This window comes from Anarrhichthys ocellatus, unplaced genomic scaffold (genome assembly GCF_004355925.1).
Source record: "Anarrhichthys ocellatus isolate YVR2014 unplaced genomic scaffold, GSC_Weel_1.0 scaffold52, whole genome shotgun sequence".
NCBI lineage: Eukaryota > Metazoa > Chordata > Actinopteri > Perciformes > Anarhichadidae > Anarrhichthys > Anarrhichthys ocellatus.
Genome location: NW_022280082.1, coordinates 1,431,639 through 1,451,635, shown reverse-complemented (window position 1 = coordinate 1,451,635; position 19,997 = coordinate 1,431,639). Strand labels below are relative to the sequence as shown.

General features: G+C 41.4%; 3 protein-coding genes across 6 annotated transcripts in view; 2 read left to right on the top strand and 1 right to left on the bottom strand.

The window, feature by feature from the left end:
- LOC116396051 (visual system homeobox 2-like) overlaps positions 1–2,031 on the top strand; it is a 4,613-nt gene extending 2,582 nt beyond the window's left edge. The window contains exons 4-5 of the mRNA XM_031870431.1: positions 613–793; positions 1,703–2,031. Coding sequence (XP_031726291.1) covers positions 613–793; positions 1,703–2,031 — 510 coding nt within the window. The remainder of the gene's footprint in view (positions 1–612; positions 794–1,702) is intronic.
- A 1,160-nt stretch (positions 2,032–3,191) lies between these two features.
- On the top strand, positions 3,192–12,088 carry acss1 (acyl-CoA synthetase short chain family member 1). Of its 3 annotated transcripts, XM_031870345.1 has the most exons (14): positions 3,192–3,594; positions 3,874–3,970; positions 4,055–4,254; positions 4,643–4,818; positions 5,297–5,449; positions 5,717–5,864; positions 6,379–6,516; positions 7,114–7,206; positions 10,152–10,264; positions 10,713–10,839; positions 10,933–11,060; positions 11,347–11,410; positions 11,497–11,618; positions 11,690–12,088. In XM_031870345.1, exons 1-14 carry the CDS (start codon positions 3,282–3,284, stop codon positions 11,861–11,863), a joined length of 2,046 nt encoding a protein of 681 aa, XP_031726205.1. In that variant the 5' UTR covers positions 3,192–3,281; the 3' UTR covers positions 11,864–12,088. The 3 variants fall into 3 exon arrangements, with proteins under 3 accessions (XP_031726205.1, XP_031726204.1, XP_031726208.1); XM_031870344.1 differs by having other exon boundaries at positions 10,713–11,060; XM_031870348.1 differs by lacking the exon at positions 3,192–3,594 and having other exon boundaries at positions 3,883–3,970; positions 4,059–4,254; positions 10,713–11,060.
- Positions 9,476–19,997, bottom strand: abcd4 (ATP-binding cassette, sub-family D (ALD), member 4). 2 transcript variants are annotated; one of them, XM_031870349.1, is made up of 19 exons: positions 18,907–19,997; positions 18,618–18,736; positions 18,250–18,377; positions 16,905–17,044; positions 16,684–16,800; positions 16,119–16,244; positions 15,666–15,716; positions 15,348–15,442; positions 15,139–15,260; positions 14,378–14,469; positions 14,144–14,233; positions 13,827–14,032; positions 13,556–13,647; positions 13,389–13,425; positions 13,092–13,141; positions 12,911–12,963; positions 12,746–12,822; positions 12,469–12,584; positions 9,476–12,393 (listed from the first exon to the last, which is right to left on the bottom strand). In XM_031870349.1, the coding sequence occupies exons 1-19, from the start codon at positions 18,945–18,947 to the stop codon at positions 12,298–12,300; spliced, it is 1,848 nt and encodes a 615-aa protein (XP_031726209.1). In that variant the 5' UTR covers positions 18,948–19,997; the 3' UTR covers positions 9,476–12,297. The 2 variants fall into 2 exon arrangements, with proteins under 2 accessions (XP_031726209.1, XP_031726210.1); XM_031870350.1 differs by lacking the exon at positions 18,907–19,997 and having other exon boundaries at positions 18,250–18,372; positions 18,618–18,707.

Below are 19,997 nucleotides of genomic sequence, written 5' to 3'. Positions count from 1 at the left end.
CACACACACACACACTTCTCTTTCTGTCTCACGCACACACACACACACTTCTCTTTCTGTCTCACGCACGCACACACTCACACACACACACACTTCTGTCTCTCACACACACACACACACTATTCCCTATAATATCATCCTGCCTCCTCTGCCATTTTAGGATGATCATTCCTTTCCTGTTTTCCTCATTCATATTCACAAGGTTGCTGAGGCTATTGCGAGGTCTGGCTTGGTGGAAATCAATTTAGGCATTTGAGGAGCCAGAAGGAGAATAATGCACGCGCGCATACACACGCATGCACAACTAAGAAAAGACCAGATATTGTGTAAATGAAGCATTGAGGGGGGAAAAAAATGAAATATTAAACATTAAATTTCAGGACTTGTGTGACAAAGCTGTTTTGTACCCTCATTTGCATTTTGAGTAAATAAAAGACCTATAGGTCAATACATGAATCAAGATTAAAATGAGTCTTTATTAAAAAAATTGTGTTCTGGTCCAGTCGCAATTAATAATGTTGATGGCCCAGACCATAGAGAATAAAACTGCATGCATTAGTTATACAAAGTCAACTTAATCTAACCCTTTTATCTGACCTTTCATCTCTCCAGGTGTGGTTTCAGAACCGCAGGGCCAAGTGGAGGAAAAGGGAGAAGTGTTGGGGTCGCAGCAGCGTGATGGCGGAGTACGGCCTGTATGGAGCCATGGTCCGTCACTCCATCCCACTGCCGGAGTCCATCCTCAAGTCAGCCAAGGAGGGCGTCACTGAGTCCTATGCTCCGTGGTTATTAGGTAAATAGTTATTACATGTCAACAGGGATCATTTTAGATGGCTTTAAAAATTTTTTAACATGTCACAGAAGGAAAAGCACATACTGTAAATTATGATGAATGAATTGCTGCTTCAGGTCCCGGTATTGTGCATGCTGGCTCAGTGTCACACTGTCGTGGCTTAATGGGACACTTTAATTATAAGGGAGCCATCGGTAATATAAGTAACACGTGTGCTTCTCCTAACACGAGTCACAATATCTGCTGTCAAAAATGTCCTTTATTGATCTTGAGTCATAGATATTCCCCCTTTTGTTTAATATCATTATTGAGGCTCATTTTGTGAAAATCAACCTTGCAAAGTCTCTTTTTATTTGGCTGATGAAGCACACATGAGGTGTAGTACTTTAGGACCATCTTCTATAACTGCTGTTGGCCCATTTTTTTGTGGTAAAATGAGAGCTTGTACTGCAGATCCAAAGAGAACCTGCTATATTAGTTTGTGTCGTATGAAAAGCGGGATTAAGCTGTATTCTGACAGGAAGTGGGAGCTAAACCCGGCTCATGTTAGGAGCCAATAAAAGTGTCAGCATGTCGATACAGTGATAATCCTACTTAATCAGGACAGATTAGACCACGTGTCCTCTCTCTCCTCATGTCAATTGATTAGGTTAAATCAATTAGGTGCCTCTAATTGAATAAGAGGTTCTATACCCATTCTCTTTCACACTTTACTTCAATGTCAAACACCTCAGTACATACACAATTTCCTGCTTGTGAGGTAAAATAGGTGCAATTTATCGGTGAGATTTTTCTAAACCTAAATGCATCAATACCTCAAACTATAAACACTCAGACAAGAATACTTGCATTATCTAACCCTCCTCTGCATACTCTAACTGAAATATATTCCATGTCCGTTCCCCCCAGGCATGCACAAGAAGTCGGTTGAAACCACACACACCTCTTCTGGAAAACCCTGCAGCCTGACGCCACCACCACCAACACAGGAGAAACCAGCGGACAAAGTGGTGGAGGAAGAGATGGAGAAACGAATTAAAGACACTGCCAACGCATCAATTTCCAAGGAGGAATTGAGGGAGAACAGTATTGCTGCGCTGCGAGCGAAGGCACAGGAGCACAGTGCTAAGGTGCTCGGGAATGTTTCCGACAGAACAAACGGCCACGTGACTCATAAAGAGGAAGCTGAGGACGATGTGTCGGAGCAGGAAACACCAGAGGTGTTGAAGTGTGACTGAAAAAAAGATGCAGGATACAGACTGATGGGTGGGGGGGGAAACCTGCCGAGTGGAGTTTGCAAAACATTTCGGAGGCAGAAGTTATGGAGACGCCCATAAACTTGTTAAGACTGAACTTCAAACCTGCAGATCAAATATCACAGAGATAAATAAATGTCAAATTATTAGAGATACTTATTAGGTAACGAATAAAAAAAGGTTCTTTTGGCTCCAATGACTTTGGAGGGTTGAGATTCTTTCTTTCTCACTGCTCTTAGAAATATCTAAATATAACAAACTCCAACCAAACTACACAACCTTAACATGTCTGTTTCTGAAGGAGGCTGGAGCGCAGAAATGTTTCTCTAACATTTACTGCAGATGTTCTAATAAAGAGCAGCGTTAAATATATGTATATTTATTTTCTTTAAAATAGATTGTCACACTTGCAGTTCTGTGACCATGGCAGCTACTTTTATGCGACAGTTGAGGGTAAAGATGTTTTTTTGAGGCAAGTCACTTTTTTTTTTTTTTTAAAAGAGGCATCTAAAGCAAAACCTGCTCCAGAGGCATTAATGATGACTGTGACCTCTGACCTCCCTGTGATTTCAATTGGGTAACTGAAAAGCACACAGCTGGATTACGAAACAAGATTAAATCCTTTGATTTATTTTATCTGTTGCAACGTTTGTGATGTACATACTGAAAATATTGTCCAATTCTTAACACTGTCCAGTTAACATTCATTATCTGTTTGTCTCTGTATAAATGTAACTGTAGTCTAATTAAAAGTTACTGATATTTAAAGTCATTGTTTTAATGTTTGAGCTTCACTGTGCAGAATGAGTTTGACACTAGAAAACTGTTTTGTCTGTGCAGCTGTAAATCTTAGTTCATGACTACTTATCATCCTGAATATGTGACGTCACAACTAGTTGGGTAACGAATCCTGTGTCTAATAGTTAAAACTTTTGAAATGGAAAATATATTTCATATTTAACTTGTAAGCCTGGTTGTCAAAGCTGTTGCCAACAATCGTCCACGTGAACCGAAACTTAAAGTAAATCCGGCTGTCGACTATTATAGGCAAACTTTCTGAGAAAAATTAGTCGTCACATGAGTTTTGTACCGCCCTTTAATGCATCACTCCTCCAGCCCTTCTTCTCCGGGGTTTCCCAGAGCGGAGTAACTTCCAAAAGTGCGTAAAAACTCTTGTCTCAGAAAGTCGAATAGCAGGAAGCTACCGTGTGCAGAACACGTACACTGTCATTATGTGGCTGCCTTGCGGATGCACTTCAAAGTACATTGCTACTTCCTTTCGTCGACGGGTCTCCAAATCTTACATCCATATTTTGGGTCGCTGGAGATGCAACGTTGCGGCGTTTATGCCGGAGGCTGCGGGGTTCGAAGGCGTGTCGGACCGCTCGGCGTTGCAGGAGTTCTCCGTCAACAACAGTGAGAGCTTCTGGGCCGCTGCGGGGCGCGAGAGACTCAGCTGGATCCGTCCTTTCCACACAGTCCAGGACTGTGACCTGAGCCGCGGGAGAATCAAGTGGTTTGAAGGAGGTCAGCTGAATGTGTCCGGTGAGATTATCTTCACATTTCATTACCAGTAAATACGAGTTAAAGAAATGGATTTGGTCGTTATAATAAAGTGATTTTGCGGTCGAGTCATAATCTGAGGCGGTTTCTGTGCAGCTTTCTGAGAAACTCACACAGAGACAGCGAAGGCATCATTATGCAAACCAGTCTCTCTCGGCATATACTACATATTCAAAGGGACTTGAACGCAACACGTTAATGTGGCAGATAATATGAAGTTTTCTGTCTCTGTGTATTTGGCTAATTTGTTGGTACATGCAGTGAACTGCCTGGACCGCCACGTGCACACCTGTCCAGAGAAGGTGGCCCTGATCTGGGAGAGGGATGAGCCGGGGTCAGAGGTCAAGATCACCTACAGGTCAGCAGGTTGGATTCGATGTGTGTGTGTGTGTGTGTTTTGTTCCTCGCCTCGCGGCGTAGCTCATTGATACCTATTTTACAGGCAGCTGCTGGAGATGACATGCCGCCTAGGTAACCTGTTAAGGCGGCGTGGCGTGAAGAGAGGCGACTGTGTCACCATCTACATGCCTACCTGCCCTCTGGCTGTGGCGTCCATGTTGGCCTGCGCCCGTATCGGTGCAGCACACAACGTGGTGTTTGCAGGGTTCAGTGCTGAAGCCCTTGCAGAGCGAATCCGAGACGGTGAGACAGTTTGACTGGCCTGCGGATGCTGAAGCCGAACTAATATCTTATGTTATCGATCAATGTGTAATGTGAGAACGGTCGCATGTAGTGAAGATTCCTCAGAGGATGATCGCACGATTCTGTAGTTCCCTTCAGCTTTACTGAGCATTTTAGTGCATTTAGTTTTAGCTTTAAGCGCTGCAACTGTCTTTCTGTTAACCTTGCTTCTAGCAGCAGATATGTTGAGTGAAAAAGCAAGAACATCATGTGTAAGACCTTTGTTTGTGGTGGTTTGTGATATGACCCACCACAATAATGTTGAATTCACATACAGAGTTTGTTTGATTGTTAAGTACGATAACTATTCAAGTCAGCAGTCTGATTTTCACGTGCATCACATCTTCAGCCCAGTCCAGCACCGTCATCACGGTGAACCAGGGCGTCAGAGGAGGTAAAGTCACCCAGCTGAAGAAGACGGTGGATGCGGCGGTTCAGAGCTGCCCGGCAGTAAAGCAGGTGTTTGTTGCCATGAGAACAGAGAATCCGGTCGCCATAACAGCCAGGGACGTCGCCATGGAGGAGGTGAGAGATCAGACCAATCGGATCTTGATTAAGACGTTGATGCCGACACCAGAGGACTACGACTGATCCGCGTCGCCTCTCCCTGCATAAATACAGATTAAAGATTAAATAAAGTTGGCTTACAAATGAATAATCAAAACTGTTGTCGGGTTAAAATTGATTCAATGGACTAACTGAATCTGAATCAACTGATCTTTTTGATTGGAAGTTCATTCTAGTTGTTGCATCATCAGGTCCATTGGTAGCTGTTCTTTTTAAGCGTAGCACGAGACTTTCTCTGAACGTGACATCAAACAATCTCCATCTGCTGAAGAAGATCCTGTGAGACGATTGAATAGCTACTGAACATCATTTTGGGATGATACTGCTCTGTCAGCACTAATCTTAATGCCTTCATGCCTTGTACAAATGTTCTCTTCCAGCATCTTAAAATACACAAAATACACAAAAAGCCTTTAAAGTCAATTCTGTCGTGCAGGAGATGCTAAAGGAGGATTTGGTGTGTGAGCCAGCTGCCATGGACAGTGAGGACGTCTTGTTCCTGCTTTATACATCCGGCAGCACAGGGAAACCCAAAGGACTCGTCCACACTCAGGCTGGATACCTGCTGTATGCTGCACTCACACACAGGGTAAACATCAACCACGACCTGCACCTGCACGCGTGTTAAAGCGAGAATTATTTTCTTATCATCGTCCATTTGTAGAGGAAATCTCAGCCTGATTAGTTTTAGCATGACTTCATGTAAAGTTTTTATTTCTGTTTTTAATTAAGATATATTAAATACACTTGCATACAGTACTAATACAAACAGAAAGAGACTCCTTCCATTTTAGTTAGATAAAGGGAAAGTAAATATATCTTCTATTTTTTATCCAATCTTCCCTCTCGTCACCAGTATGTCTTCAGCTACCATGACAGAGACGTGTTCGGCTGTGTGGCAGATATTGGCTGGATAACAGGACACAGTTACAGTGTCTACGGCCCTCTAGCCAACGGGGGAACCACTGTCCTTTTTGAGAGCACTCCCATTTACCCCGACCCAGGTATGAACATCAGCAAACGTAGAAATGTATCAGACTGGTTCTCCAATCCATAGAAAAGATTCTCTGATTTTAATTATTGTACGTCTATTTGCACAGTAAAACCTTCCAAACTCTGTTAGCTCTAAATGGTATCATTATAATGGCATTTTTATGATTATGTTAATATAAAATGTTATGCCTCTGTGTGAAGTGTGTTGGCAGACATCCGCTAAGTATTCCTGTCCTTTGCCAAGAGCTCTGCATTCTCATGTCTTTGTATATGAATAACTGTTTACAGTTGAAGTTGAACTTGGCCATACCGTCCACACTATAATTAGGACTTCTCTATAGACAGTCGTCAGCACACACACCTTGTTATTGTCAGGGTGAAACACGCCACTAGTGAAAGTCTTACTTCTCAGGCTAATGCTTTACCCTAATCTCTCATTTCTGATTCAGATATCCAGTTTCCTACGACACATTGTAGATTATCTCTTTTGCCCGTGCTAATTTCGACATGTCATGTTGTTCACAGGAAGGTACTGGGAGATGGTGCAGAGACTTAAGATAAACCAGTTTTACGGGGCTCCCACAGCGATCCGCCTGCTGCTAAAGTACGGAGACCAGTGGGTCCACAAATACGACCGCTCCACCCTCAAAACTCTGGGCTCTGGTATGCCAAACATGATGCTTAGAAATACTATTGTGGGCACAAGAGATCTCAAGATAAAGGAAACTAGTTTCTTTGTAAACATCTACAACAATTCAGTTTTGACCTACCATGCTTAACACAGCTGTGCATGGACACAGCTTTTAGAATGCAATGAATAGTAGCATATAGTATGACTAATTTTTAATTAGAAATCACAGCTGTAGTCCCACTTTTTAGTGACTGTTTGTTTAGCATATAATGTCCCTTTTTACTCTAATATGTTCTTCTAACTCTAGTGTTTTTTGTTTCCCTTTTCCCTCCTTTAGCTATTTACGGCACACATGGGTTACATAATGAAAGTATATTGAAAGTCAAGCCTGTCTGCTATGTCAACATGCCATAGCAAAGCACAGCATGCCATGAGATTGTATGCTAACACACACAGAGATCACATACATACACACACCCGTTCCCTTACATCATGACGCATGATGGGTTAAAACACAAAGCTTAACATAAAGAATAGAAATCTTCCCCCACACCTTGTCTGCAAAGTATAGAAAGAAAAATAATGTATGACTTCATCATCTGACTGAAGTTGTCCTTCTCTGTCTGCAGTGGGTGAGCCCATCAACACTGAAGCGTGGGAGTGGTACCACAGAGTCGTTGGGGGTGGACGTTGCCCTGTGGTGGACACCTGGTGGCAAACAGGTAAGTGTGAATACACATAGTGTGGCATTTATTAGCTGTTGCTTGTGAACACTGACACATTGAAACCACATTAGCCAGGTTTCCATCCGATATCACCGCAAATTTTCACAGAATTTTGAGAAAAATAAAATGCAAATGAATGCTTGTTTCCATCCACTACAGTTATGGGAGATTTAGGAGTTTGTTCATCATGATAAGCAGAACGTGGTGTCAATCCTCAAGTCAGAAAACCATTACACCATATCATATACTGTTTACAAGAAGTGGATGTAGTCACCGTGACGTCACCCGTTGGTTTGTGAACTGCTGTTGACGTCTTGGTATTTAGCTGTCGCCATCTTGTTTTTTTGCAACCAGAAGTAAAACGAGAGGGCGGAGCAAAGTACAACTGAACTTTGAATAAGGCTTTGCCAAAACACGGACAACTCCCATAACAAGCAACGTCTTGGTAGCGAACTGTCCCTAAAGCATACCCCGCTTAATCGTCTGTTTTACTCAAAATTGGACCATAATTCACTAAATAAAGGCTATAAATCAAGTGAGAATCAGTTTGTTTGTTTTTATTCGCAAATGTAAATGAAAATGCATATACAGTAAAAAGAGGTGGATGGAAAGGCATCTGTGTCTTCTTTATTTAACAGTCACTGTAGCCTCGGAAGAATTAGTCAATTTATTGATCAAAAAATGAACAAGAAATGTATTCATGATCATTTTTATAATCAGCTGGGTCATTTGTCAAAGTACAAATCCCATTAACCAGAAAATTGTGAGTGATTGAACTTGGTTTAGTCTCGTGCTGTGAGTCTTACTGCTCTTCAGTGCTTGTTAGGGCAGTTAAGTTCATTCACTCTTTCTTGAGCACAGCCACGTCTGCAGACACTAAAACCCTTAAAGGGGAAGAACAGTTTGCTCCATCTCTCCAACAATAACAGTGTTGCATAACAAGCCTGCAGTCGTGTGTAACTATACATACACAATGTTACAGTAGGTGGGTGCGTACACACTCCAACACACACATAAAATGAGGTAAGGTTTTTCATTCGCTCTGGATTCCCGCAATCAAACCAGATGTTTTCTTCCCAGAGTAGAACATCTGGTTTTGGTTGCAGAGGCATGAACTGAATCACAAGTTTGATTACATTTTGACTGCATTTGACTTTTTATACAAGAGTGAAATAGAAACAAAATACACTACTATACTATGCTTTACTGACTAACTTGTGGCAGAATACATTACAGTGACAGTATAATTACAGTAATTGCCCTTGGTGTGACACATCAACCTTCAGCTATAGATTACCTCTGATGTCACTAAAGAATAATTACTATTCCCTTACTAAAGTAGCTTATGATGGTATATCATGACATGTTTGAAATCAGCTGGTTTCGCTAATAGAATACATTTTACAGACGAACACAAGACCTGACTGCGTTTTATCCTCAGTCCCCTCAAATTAGATTAAGCAACGACCAAATGAAGCAAAGCTGCATTAATTACCATACAAATGGCAAAAACCTATAATTAATGGAGGATAATTAAACATCAGAGCATCATGAGTTTGAGAATTACAGACACAGATATGACCCCAATACCCTACATCAGTAAAAAGGATTATATTATGTTATTTTCCTGGACCAGTGTTTCCAATTAGGACTAAGTGGCATTATTCATAAATGCCATTTGGTTGATCTGGGAGCAAGTAGCCTGTTTAGAGAGAAAATTAGATTTTGATCCGCTGTTGGCATACGGCCTCCGTGTTGGATCATACAGGACTAGATGCGAGAGTCTGCAAGAGGACAGGAGGTGAACAAAGCTTTGTAGCATCTAACGGCAATAAAGTAGAAGAATATTGATATAATGTAGTATCTATATCAGGGGCTCTCACAGTTTGGATGACTGAGTGTAATTTAGGTAGCCAGCATATGTGTGAGGGTCACATAAAACAAAATATATTTTCAATCTCACTTCCACATAAAACTGCCGAGTTGTCCACAGAAATCTCTAACTTTAGCAACATTACGAGCAATAATCCCTGCGAAACTTGCAAGGTGCTTCTAGTTGCCATATAACTAGTAACTTTCTACAAGTTGTAATTCCTAACCTATTTAAACACAAAGGGATGATTAAAAAAAGTCATATTGTAGTATGCCCAACAAAGCCATTGTATATTTTGTTGGAAAAAAATGAAAAAGAAAGTTATAGCATATTATGTCAAAAAGAGAAAAAGTTCATCGTATAGTATGTCGAAAAAAGAAAAAGTCATCAAAAGTTCAAAGTATAGCATGTTGGAAAAAGTCATAATATTGTATGTCGAAAAAAGCTATAAAAAAATGTTAGTCTCACAGTAGCAGTTGATTTGAACAGGATGCCAGTTGCTAATGCTATTGTGGGATCATCTGTTGTGTCCTACTTAATAACGGGTCCCCTCTGCCGTGTCCAGCACTGTTGCCACCAACACCACCAGGCGGATTACCAGGGTCCCTGAGGTCCAGGAAAACCTAATTTAATTTACTCAGTGTGGCTGATAATTCCACAATCTACATCTTTCAACGTATCAAGGGCATATAGGTTTACAGACTGTTAGTTAACCGTCGTTTACCTTCTCCTCCTGTCCCTTTATTTTACTCTTCATCCCCCGTTCTGTTTTTAGCGCTGCTCCAGTGCTTTTAAAAAAAACATTGATTTACAGTTGTGTACTTACTTAGGTTACTCTCGATCCGTATTCCTGATGTATAAATTATTGTGACCTGTTTTTCAAAATGTACATCTTTAGGAGAAACCAACGGGTTCAGGGCTGAGTACCACATTGAAGGAAAGTTAGAAAGAAAACCTGACAAACACATTGTCTGTTTTGATCTTTTAATGGGATTTATGGACAGTCAACATTTTTCTTTAGATAAAATAGCAGCTTTACAATTTGCCTTGTTTTTCTCTGTGTTCATAGAGACAGGTGGCATCTGCATCAGCCCAAGGCCATCAGAACCAGACGCAGGGATTGTCCCAGGAATGGCTATGAGACCTTTCTTTGGCATTAAGCCCGTGCTCATGGACGCTGAGGTGTGGGGCTCATCCCTCTGTCTGTGTGTGTGTCGTCCCTGAAAATGTTGGAGTCTGGGAATGGCCTGGAGGGAGGGTCAGATTAGGATTATAAAACATTCACCAGCTGTGTCACTTTTGATACCCACCCTGCTCCCACCCATCACTCCCTATTAAAAATCTGTCATACTACTTTGTGGCTGTTGCAGATTTTGCACAGATTGCACAGACAGTTGGAGTGGTGGCTCATCTCTCTTCCTCTTATGTTGCATAAATTACCTCTCACTGATCATTCAATGCTTAACATTACATGCACTGTATGACACTTTCTAGCACAATTATGTTAGATATTTTTGTGCTCCAACCAAAATCCTTTTTTGCATTCATGACATTGATTTGTTACTTTCAATGCATAATTCGTTTGTTGTCCTTGTTTCAACATTACCACTGTTCTTAATATTTCTTTCAGGGAAAAGTGCTGACTTCCAACCACACCTCTGGAGCTCTGTGCATAGCTCAGCCCTGGCCTGGTATGGCCCGAACCATTCACAACAACCACCAGAGATTCATTGAGACCTACTGTCAGCCTCATCCTGGTACAGAAAGATGTGTTCGGGATAAACAACAGTCTCTACTTTTATGGTGTTTCCTAAGACACAAACTCAAGTCTTTACTCTCTGTGCCAATAGGTTACTTCTTTACTGGTGATGGCGCTTATCGCTCTAAGGAGGGTCATTACCAGATCACAGGCCGCCTCGATGACGTCATCAACGTGAGCGGGCACAGGATTGGGACGGCAGAGATAGAGGATGTTGTGGTAAGGTAGATCAATAACATGTTTCAATGTCTTTGAGCGTTGCTTGCTACATAATATAATTGTAACATGCTAACGTTAGCTTACTAGTATGCTATGGAAGCATTGAGTCATTAAAATGAGTAATATGGAATAAAAAGAGTGAATATAATTACATTCAAAAGTAATAAACTGTTTGATATCTTTGAGCAGGGTTAACGTAATTTCAGTTTGATTAAAAGTTCCCCAAAGAGACATTTATGTTTTTGCCATAAAGTGTACAGATGATCCACACTTGTTTCTGTAACAGAATCAATGCTCTGCAGTGGCTGAGTCTGCTGTCATAGGTTACTCGCACAACATCAAAGGACAAGGTGAGCAAGAAATCTGTTGTCAGTCAAAAAAAATCATGTTAAACACAGGAATGCCTATTCTAGTAAAGACTTCTCTTTGTTGTCAGGGGTTTATGCCTTTGTGGTGCTAAAACAGGATGTGGAGGACCAGGGGGCGGACCTGCGTCAGCAGCTACACAACATGGTATCTAAAAAGATCGCCAAGTACGCCTGTCCAGACTTCATCCAGGTAATTCTGTCCCGCCGTCTTTAAACTCACATTTAATACCAACTTCTACTTAAGTCACGTAATTCTCACAGTTCGTCCAGCGGCTGCCGAAAACACGCTCAGGTAAGATAATGCGCAGAGTGCTGCGGAAAGTGGTGGAGCGGGACCTGGACGGGGTGGGGGACATCAACACGCTGGATGACCCTGCATCAGTTCAAGAGATCATCCAGGGTCACCGTGACCTCTGTAGCAAACAACCACAATGATGCACTGTCTGACAAGTGATGCTTGCACATTACTCACTATTTCACTTCGCCAGACATGTGCATCAAAAACTGTTTTTAAAGGCCAAATATTCCTTTGTTTTTATTGTACATATTACATTTTTATGAAATCGGGTAAACAACTCTTTAAAACTATGTATAATCCACAGATGTACTCTCTCCAGTAGTGATTGTAAACATAATACAATAAACAAGTGTCCTTCTCTTTCCTGATTTGTTGTCATAAGTGAATCTACTCTGATAATTACAGAGCCAGTCTTTGGGTCCAAACCATTTGTTTGGCTCGGCCTCAATGTTGCATGAGTACAGGTCTCCACCTGCACTGCAGTAAACTGGGTTTTTAAAGCACCTTGTTGACGAGCACTTGAGTGTTAGTTACTAACTGAGGAATTCAGGAGTGTGCGATGACCCTGCAGTCACGGTGCTTCTTCTCTGGGGCTCTTGCTGCCTCCTTTTAACTTGGTTAGCTCCCACAGGCCTTCTCCACACAGTTTCAACTGAACATCGTGGTACTGCGACACACAGAAAACAGTCTTTAGTTTCATGCTGGACATGATGAAACGCGTGTGTTTTTCGGTCTACAGTACCTTCTCCAGGCTGCTGCGGTGTCCCAGACTGACCAGAGTCATGCCGAGCTGCTTACAGGTCCGGTACAGATGTGCCTCGGCCTCCTCCGTCAGAGCACTGGTGGCCTCGTCCAACACTGTTAATAAAAAGTTGTTGAAGAAAACTCAAGTGTGGTTCACCTCTAATACAGAGGACAATATGTAAATGATAAATATGAAATGTGGGTGCTGAATCCCAAAAAGTCACGCATCCTCAGAAGCTTTCATGAATACATTACAGAAATCCAGAACAACACACCTGCATATTTTGGCTGCAGGTAGAAGAGACGAGCAAAGCAGAGACGCTGCATTTCCCCTGGAGACAGAACATCATACCTGCAGAGAAAAAGAAAATAGTTTAGATTCTGCATCATTTTGTGGCACATTTGAAGAATTAATAAACATTTAATGTTTTTCCTCTTACCAGTTCCAGTCCACCCGTTCATCCAAGCCGCCCGTCCGCTCCAGGAGACCGGACTGGAGCACGGATGGAAGTTTGATTTAGGATCGGTGTTTGTTCAAATTCAAAGTTGTGGTGAAATATTCAAGGTGAATTAATTTAGATTTAAGTTGAAAGGAATATCCAGTGGGATGAAGGGACTCACCACTCCAGCTAGTTCCAGGAATTGTATAATTCTGTCATCGTCCACTGACCCTGACAAAAAAAGGAAACTCTCATTATAAATATTACTGATTCAGATGACCAATTATATCAGTTATTCCCGGAGGAAGCATCGACACAAAGTTATGAGTGAAAACCAAATATAAATCTGTACGTTTGTAGTTTTATTTTTTTTTTGCCAGAACAACAAACTGCATTAAATGAATTAACATATATAGCCTTCCAATGTTGCACTGTTTAACAGGTTAATATACAGTTCAAGCAGAGTGAAATCTGATACCTGATGCAGGGTAAATGTCCTTCAATGGGTAGATCACCTTTGGGGAAGACAGTTCCAGTTAAATTACTTGATTTTGGTAGATTCCAGCACTTTGGTTAAATTATCTATACATTAAATACAAGTTACAGGCTTTATAGAGAAACGACATAAACAAACAAGATGGCTACCTGTTCGCGCAGTGTTCCATCAGTCAGGTAAGGTTTCTGTGGCAGGAAGAGGGTTCCTCTGGGCCCGAAACATGTGGTCATGTGGACAAAACCTGAGGAGACGGCCGACAGTTATCGTGAGGCTACTAAGAGTCCATTATTTTCATTGTAAAAAATTGAACAAGACAAAACAGGCTACAGTCCTACTCTATTTCATTTTTATCATTATAAGCTAAACTGGTCAGGAGCCACGACACCTTTTCTTTCACTAAGTCGACAGCTTCTCTCTCACCGCTTTGTGCCTCCCAGAGTCGGTTGAGGACCCTCACTAGTGACGTCTTGCCGGTGCCCGTGTTCCCCACCACCAGTAGATGTGTTCCCTCGCTGATTTTCAGACTCAGATCCTCCACCAGCAGCTTGTCTGAGTAAGGAGATTTGTATGAAAGATTGTCCAGGATGAAAGCAGTGTCTGCAGGGCCCGCATGGACGTTGAAGTCACTGTATGGAGAAATCAAAAAAGCTTAGTTTACGAGAACTTAATATCAATTTTTTCCGTCTTGTTGTGACTTTTCGTGCAGCAGAGATCGAAGTGAAAGCGCTCACACAAACCTGTCAAAGTCGTAGTTGTCCCCTGATGCCGGGTCGTAGTCACACTGCTTCCGTAGGATGTCATCCATCACCTCCCTCAGCTCCCCAATCCTGACCACAACACACACACACACACACACACACACACACACACACACACACACACACTCTTCAGTGATAGAAAGGTGGCTGGCATGCATGTATGCTGCTGTCATCTGTCCTCCAGGAAGTGAATTTAGGTATGCAGTGTGATACCTGTGGGTGTATCCAGCCACATCTGACAGAGTGGTTGACAGGTCTATTAGCTGTGTGAAGCCATTTATCAAGTAGATGCACACAAAGGCGTTCTGAATATGAACAAAGAACGGGAGAACCAGAGCAGAGAGTAAATTGGAGACACGATCATTGAAAGGATGTGCTTGAACACAGAACAAAAGGCAGCAACAACGAGGCTCATTGGACGACAGCATGAAGAGGGATTTAATACTAGCTGCTGATAATACTTACATTTGCTTATGTACTGTTCTGAAGCTACAATATTACTTCTTTACACATTTAGAAGTTTGATCTCCAACAAGAGGGATTTAAGCTCAGCGTGAATGCTTAATCACAAGAGAAAGCTTTTGCTGCCACCTAGTGGTTACATTAGCAACACATTCACATGCAGCCAGTCTGTGATGGCAAACATGTTACAACCTCAGCTATCTCTGAACTAAACCCTGTGAAGGAAAGGTAACAGGAGGACATATACACATTCATATTTTAGGATTTATTATTACTACTAGGAACCTGACATGTCTTCAAATTGTTTGAACTAGTGAACTCTTTCACTCGTGTCTTCCTTTCATTTAAGATTGAAACTAGGATAGGGAGCAATATTCCCACTTCCACTGACTGTATGAAAATAAAAAGATTGATTGTTTTTTTTTTACCTCACTGGCTACATTATGAAGGGTTATTTTTTTAGGGGAAGAAAGGTGCATTTCTTAAGAAAGTGGTGGGGACGGGATGTTTACCTTACTGATGAGTGCACTGAGCTCCCCAGGAGTGAGACCATCATAGATGCCGGTGAAGATTGGAATGGCGATTATAATGTAGCTGAGGTAACCTCCAAGGTAGTCAAACGTGTTTACTCCGACTGAGAGAGGAGAAGTCAGAGGTTAACCGGTCTAATCAAAGCAACGAATGAGAGATACGAGCCTGTGAGTGTATGGGATGTTCTTACTATAAAGCCAGAGCTCTTTGTTTATTAGACTCTTCTGAGTTTGTAACAGAGTCTGCAGTCTGCGGTCGGTCCTCATGTGCTCCACTTTACCGGCTCTAAAAAACACAGACATTTGGTGTGTCAGAAGGATTCCGATTGATCACAGTATAGTACGCCGTACTTTCTATGCAAGCTATTTGGTTATGATTGCAAATACTTTGTGGAAATGTCTTTATTTCCATTTCAGCAATGTATGCAGGCATGATTCATGCACAAGACACAGTCAAATAAATGAGACAAGGTCGTCTGTACTATATAAATCATGCGTTTGTGCCTCACCTGAAAAAAGCTGCAGACTCTGCATTGACGCGGATCTGCATGTGCTTGAATCTGGACATACAAAAACAGATCTCTGATAAAAAGACTTTTTACTTTCAAGCAACACAACTTACGATTCAACACAATTATCATTCAACTGTTCCCCGGCAACACAAAATCAAATAGTTTGAACTCGTGACAGTTGGATTAATAGCCGACACATATCCTGTTATTTCCTAAGAGGCAAAAGGCACTGGGTCAAAGTCTACCGAGACTTCCGCTTAACAAAAGGACTCATTTCCTTAAAAGTAAACACCGACATGATTTGCGTCAAATAAAGCTGGCAGACTACCCTCCCACCCTGCCGAAGTTCAGAAGGAACACTTTTAAGTCGGTCCTGCTCTGCTCGTCCGTCAGCACACATTCTACTTGACACAGACACTCGTGTGTTTGTGACTTACAGACCAAACTCACCTGAAGTCCCCCTCCAGTTTCTCTTGCTCAAACAGAGTCGACACAATCGGCCCCATGAGGATTTTATTGGCAATGGTCCCGATCACAAAGTAGCCAAAGATACTCACAGGACCAATCCAGCCGGTGCTACGAAGCAAAGCAACTTTATTTGTACAACACAAAGGCAATTCAGAAGCTACTAAAACAGCGTGACAAATACAATGAGAAGAAAAATACATTTAAGACTTTATAAAGTTGAATAAGTAGAAAAAGACCCAAAGCATACAAAAGATAATACTCAGAGATTAAAGTCATTTTGCTGCAGTTACAGTGCAAAAATAGAGCCTCACATTTAACAAAAAGCTAAATAAATGTAGCATTGCTGGATCAGACGCACAGGAGTTGTGTCCGTCACTGACAACAGGTAGACTTTCTCGTCTCTTAAACCACAGACAGCACATGGGACGGCTACAAATGATATATTAAATGTAAGTCATATGGCACATATGTATGTCTTCAACTTCAGAGTAGGTATTAAATGTGTTTAAGAGCGTGAAATAGTACAGTTGCCTCGGTACAAACTTACCTGTAGAAGCAGTGGTAGCTGTAGTAAGCCAGCGTGAACGGTGATACGATCAAACGACTGGCCATGGTGCTCATCTGCTTACACAACCTCTCTGCATCCTGACTGATTCGCTGGTCTCTGAGAGTTACACAGAACGACACACAGAGGAAAAATGAATTACATGACTCCTCCTTGTGACGATGTTTAATATTCTAATATTAAATAAAACCATCAAAGCTTACGGATTGTCTATTTCCTCTCGGAGTACATTGAGGGTGTAATAGACTCGGCCCTGGAAGTAGGACGTATGGAGGCTCTCAGTTAGCGTCCTCCTCCAGCTAACGTACATCTGATTGCAAATGTACTGGTCGATACTTTTTAACTGGGAGAGTGAGAGAGTAACACAGAGACAGAGAGAAATGATCTATTAGAGTAAAGCAACACAGAGACAACAAACTGCAACTATAAGATGATCTCTGCGAGGCTAACCAGAGTAAACGTCATACGATTCCTCATATTTCAGAAGAGGCCTCAATTAAACACCAATGTGGTGCAATAAGCTGCACGTCCAATATCAGTTTCCTAAGTTATGCGTTTGCAATTTCTCTGATTCAAAATCCAAGTATCACATGTGTGAAGGCTGTAAAAAGAACATGTCATGCTGTCCTGACCTTGTAAAGTTGACATCGTCTATTATAAGAGCAATCCAAAATCAAAAGCCATGTAATAAAATATAGGAAACTATGTACCCAACTGTTTCCTTAGTTTAGTTTCAGCAATAAATATCCAGGTACATAATGTACAATATTGGGTTTTCCCAGGTATTATAACAGTAATGTTAAAATGGAATCACATAAAATAAATAATTTGGCTGAAAGGGATTCTTCACCCACGAAAAGGCTATTTGCATAATTCAATTCAATGTATTTTATATAGCCCAAAATTACAAATTTCCCTCAGAGGGCTTTATAATCTGTACACATACGACATCCTCTGTCCCAGGACCCTCACAAAACAACAAGAGCAACTCCCCGTGTGATAGATGTCACATGTACAGAATGAACATCATAACAGTTACAACTCAGTCAATGCATATAACATAAATGATTCATACAATGAGAATAGTCAGCGGAATAATGATGGAAAAATTACGACTACTACTAATAACAGCAGCAGTGGGATAGAGCAGAATAATAATGATAATATCAATGGCTCACACACTGTTGCATTGAATTATTGGAGAAAACCTTATTTTGCTCGCATGCCTCCACGAAGAACAAAGTTTGCAAAGTTTGAATCCAAACTTTAATCTAAGCAAATGGGGGGCCGCGTTTAACCACAGCCAAACTATACCAAAACATCCGTTTACAAAGTCTCACACAACTCGTGCAGCATAACCCAGGTCTCAAAGTATTTACCAAACACATGCACCCTGCTATTTAAAACACTTCCACATAAACACTCTCATGCAGGCACGCCACTTGTCCCCGTGCATGCGTTTGGGAAGTACCCAATTGTGTGAGGACATGCGAGATCTTTTTTTGGTACATTTGGGCTTCTGTTATCAGTAGTGCTCCTTCAACCTACTGTGGAGTTGAGCAAGATGAGCACCATCGCTGTGCCCACCAGAGTCCGGAAGCCCGAGAAGTCCATGTCTGCCAGCACGCTGTAGAAGTGACTGGGGAGGACACCCACCTGGTAAATGATTAGCTGCTCTGGTAACAGAAGAAGAAGAAAAAAGATGTGTTAGCACATTGTTGGGACGACAAAGACTTGTAAAACAATATAGGTAAATTAGGCAACCTTTGAGCTACGACATAGTATATGTAGTCTCGTGTTATCTGAGGAATAGTGTTAGAATGCCACAAATGGGGTTGAATGTGAAAAAAGGCATTGAATGTGTCTCATGCAAAACAATGTGACAATTTATACAAACGTGTATGAACAGCAGTTACCTGTCAGAGTGACCGCAAGCAGCGTCCCAAACATCAGAGCACTCTGACTGGTCCATGACGGGAACAGGACCTTCTGGATGCTGCAGAACCTCTGCACAAACGTCCAGTCTAATTTAGGTCTACGCACAGCAACAGATGTACGTGTGTTAGGAAACGGAAGCACTTGAATCTCATTAACTTGCATCGTGCTGTGTGGTCACATGATGCACTGAGAGATATTTGTTTGGATAAAGTTCTTGCATTTTAATCAGTAATCAACGACACCTTGCATGCGTGGCTTCGGTCTTACCTTTTTGTCCCTCTGCCATTTGACTTTTCCAAACGAGGCATCTGCACTCTGGCAGGTCCGCGTGAGCTAATAACGAACAAACTCTTGCAAAACAGCCAACATTACCGTCTTTATTACGTCTCACGGCTGCACTAATTAGTCTCAATGTTGTCTTAACTTTAGCATCGTCTATCCGACTATTACCTCGCTACGTCGGTGGGCAGTGAAGTTGGGTTGATTGTTTGGTAGGTGAAAGTAAGTGTCCGGATTTCCGGTGAAATGTACTCTGGGGTTTTCAAAATAAAAGGATGAAAATCCGTTTTTACGAGCTTATTTCAAAGCTGCAGAATTGTTCAATTCAACGTGGCTTTATTGGCATAAAATTTAAAAAAAAAAAAGAAAAGGTTGCCAAAGCATCAAAATAAAAGTACACAATCATACCAATATAATTAACATTACCAAACATTACTATAGCTCTTGAGACACAGGATTACTTTTGCCGGATATCAAGGAATCTTAGCATACAATAAAAGTATGTTTAGTCTGTTTCTGTGTCCTGTGGCTATTATTTCTAAGGTAATAGGAGCCACATCTGGCCAACCACAGTGTTAAAATACCAAAAAGACAATAAAATGTTATTAATGTTTATGGTACCTGGCCCAGTTCAGAGAGCTTGGAGATACTTAAAAGGCTTGAAAAAACATCATTTATACTCGGTTCCATTTTTGTACTCAATTAAAATACTTATGTTAACAGCTTAAATACGTCATTAGCAGCTAAATACATAATGGTAAATGATTGCATGGGTGAAGTCAGGCCATGTGCTTACCTCGTTGAAAGTTCAATATATGGAGCACAAAGACCACTGATTGGGCTGGATGTATGCTCGGGTTACAAACCAGATAAAGACCAAAAACCTCATCTATGTTGGTCAAAGGTTAAGCATGAACCCAGTGTGCTATTTTGGTGCAGGGAGTAAAACACATGACGCTACACTGCCTGCCTTCCCTCACTATTGTTTTTCTGGATTTGTGCAGCACCTCACACACACACATGCAACTGTAAATTATATACCAATCATTCATTCACTTCTGAAAATAAATATGCATTAA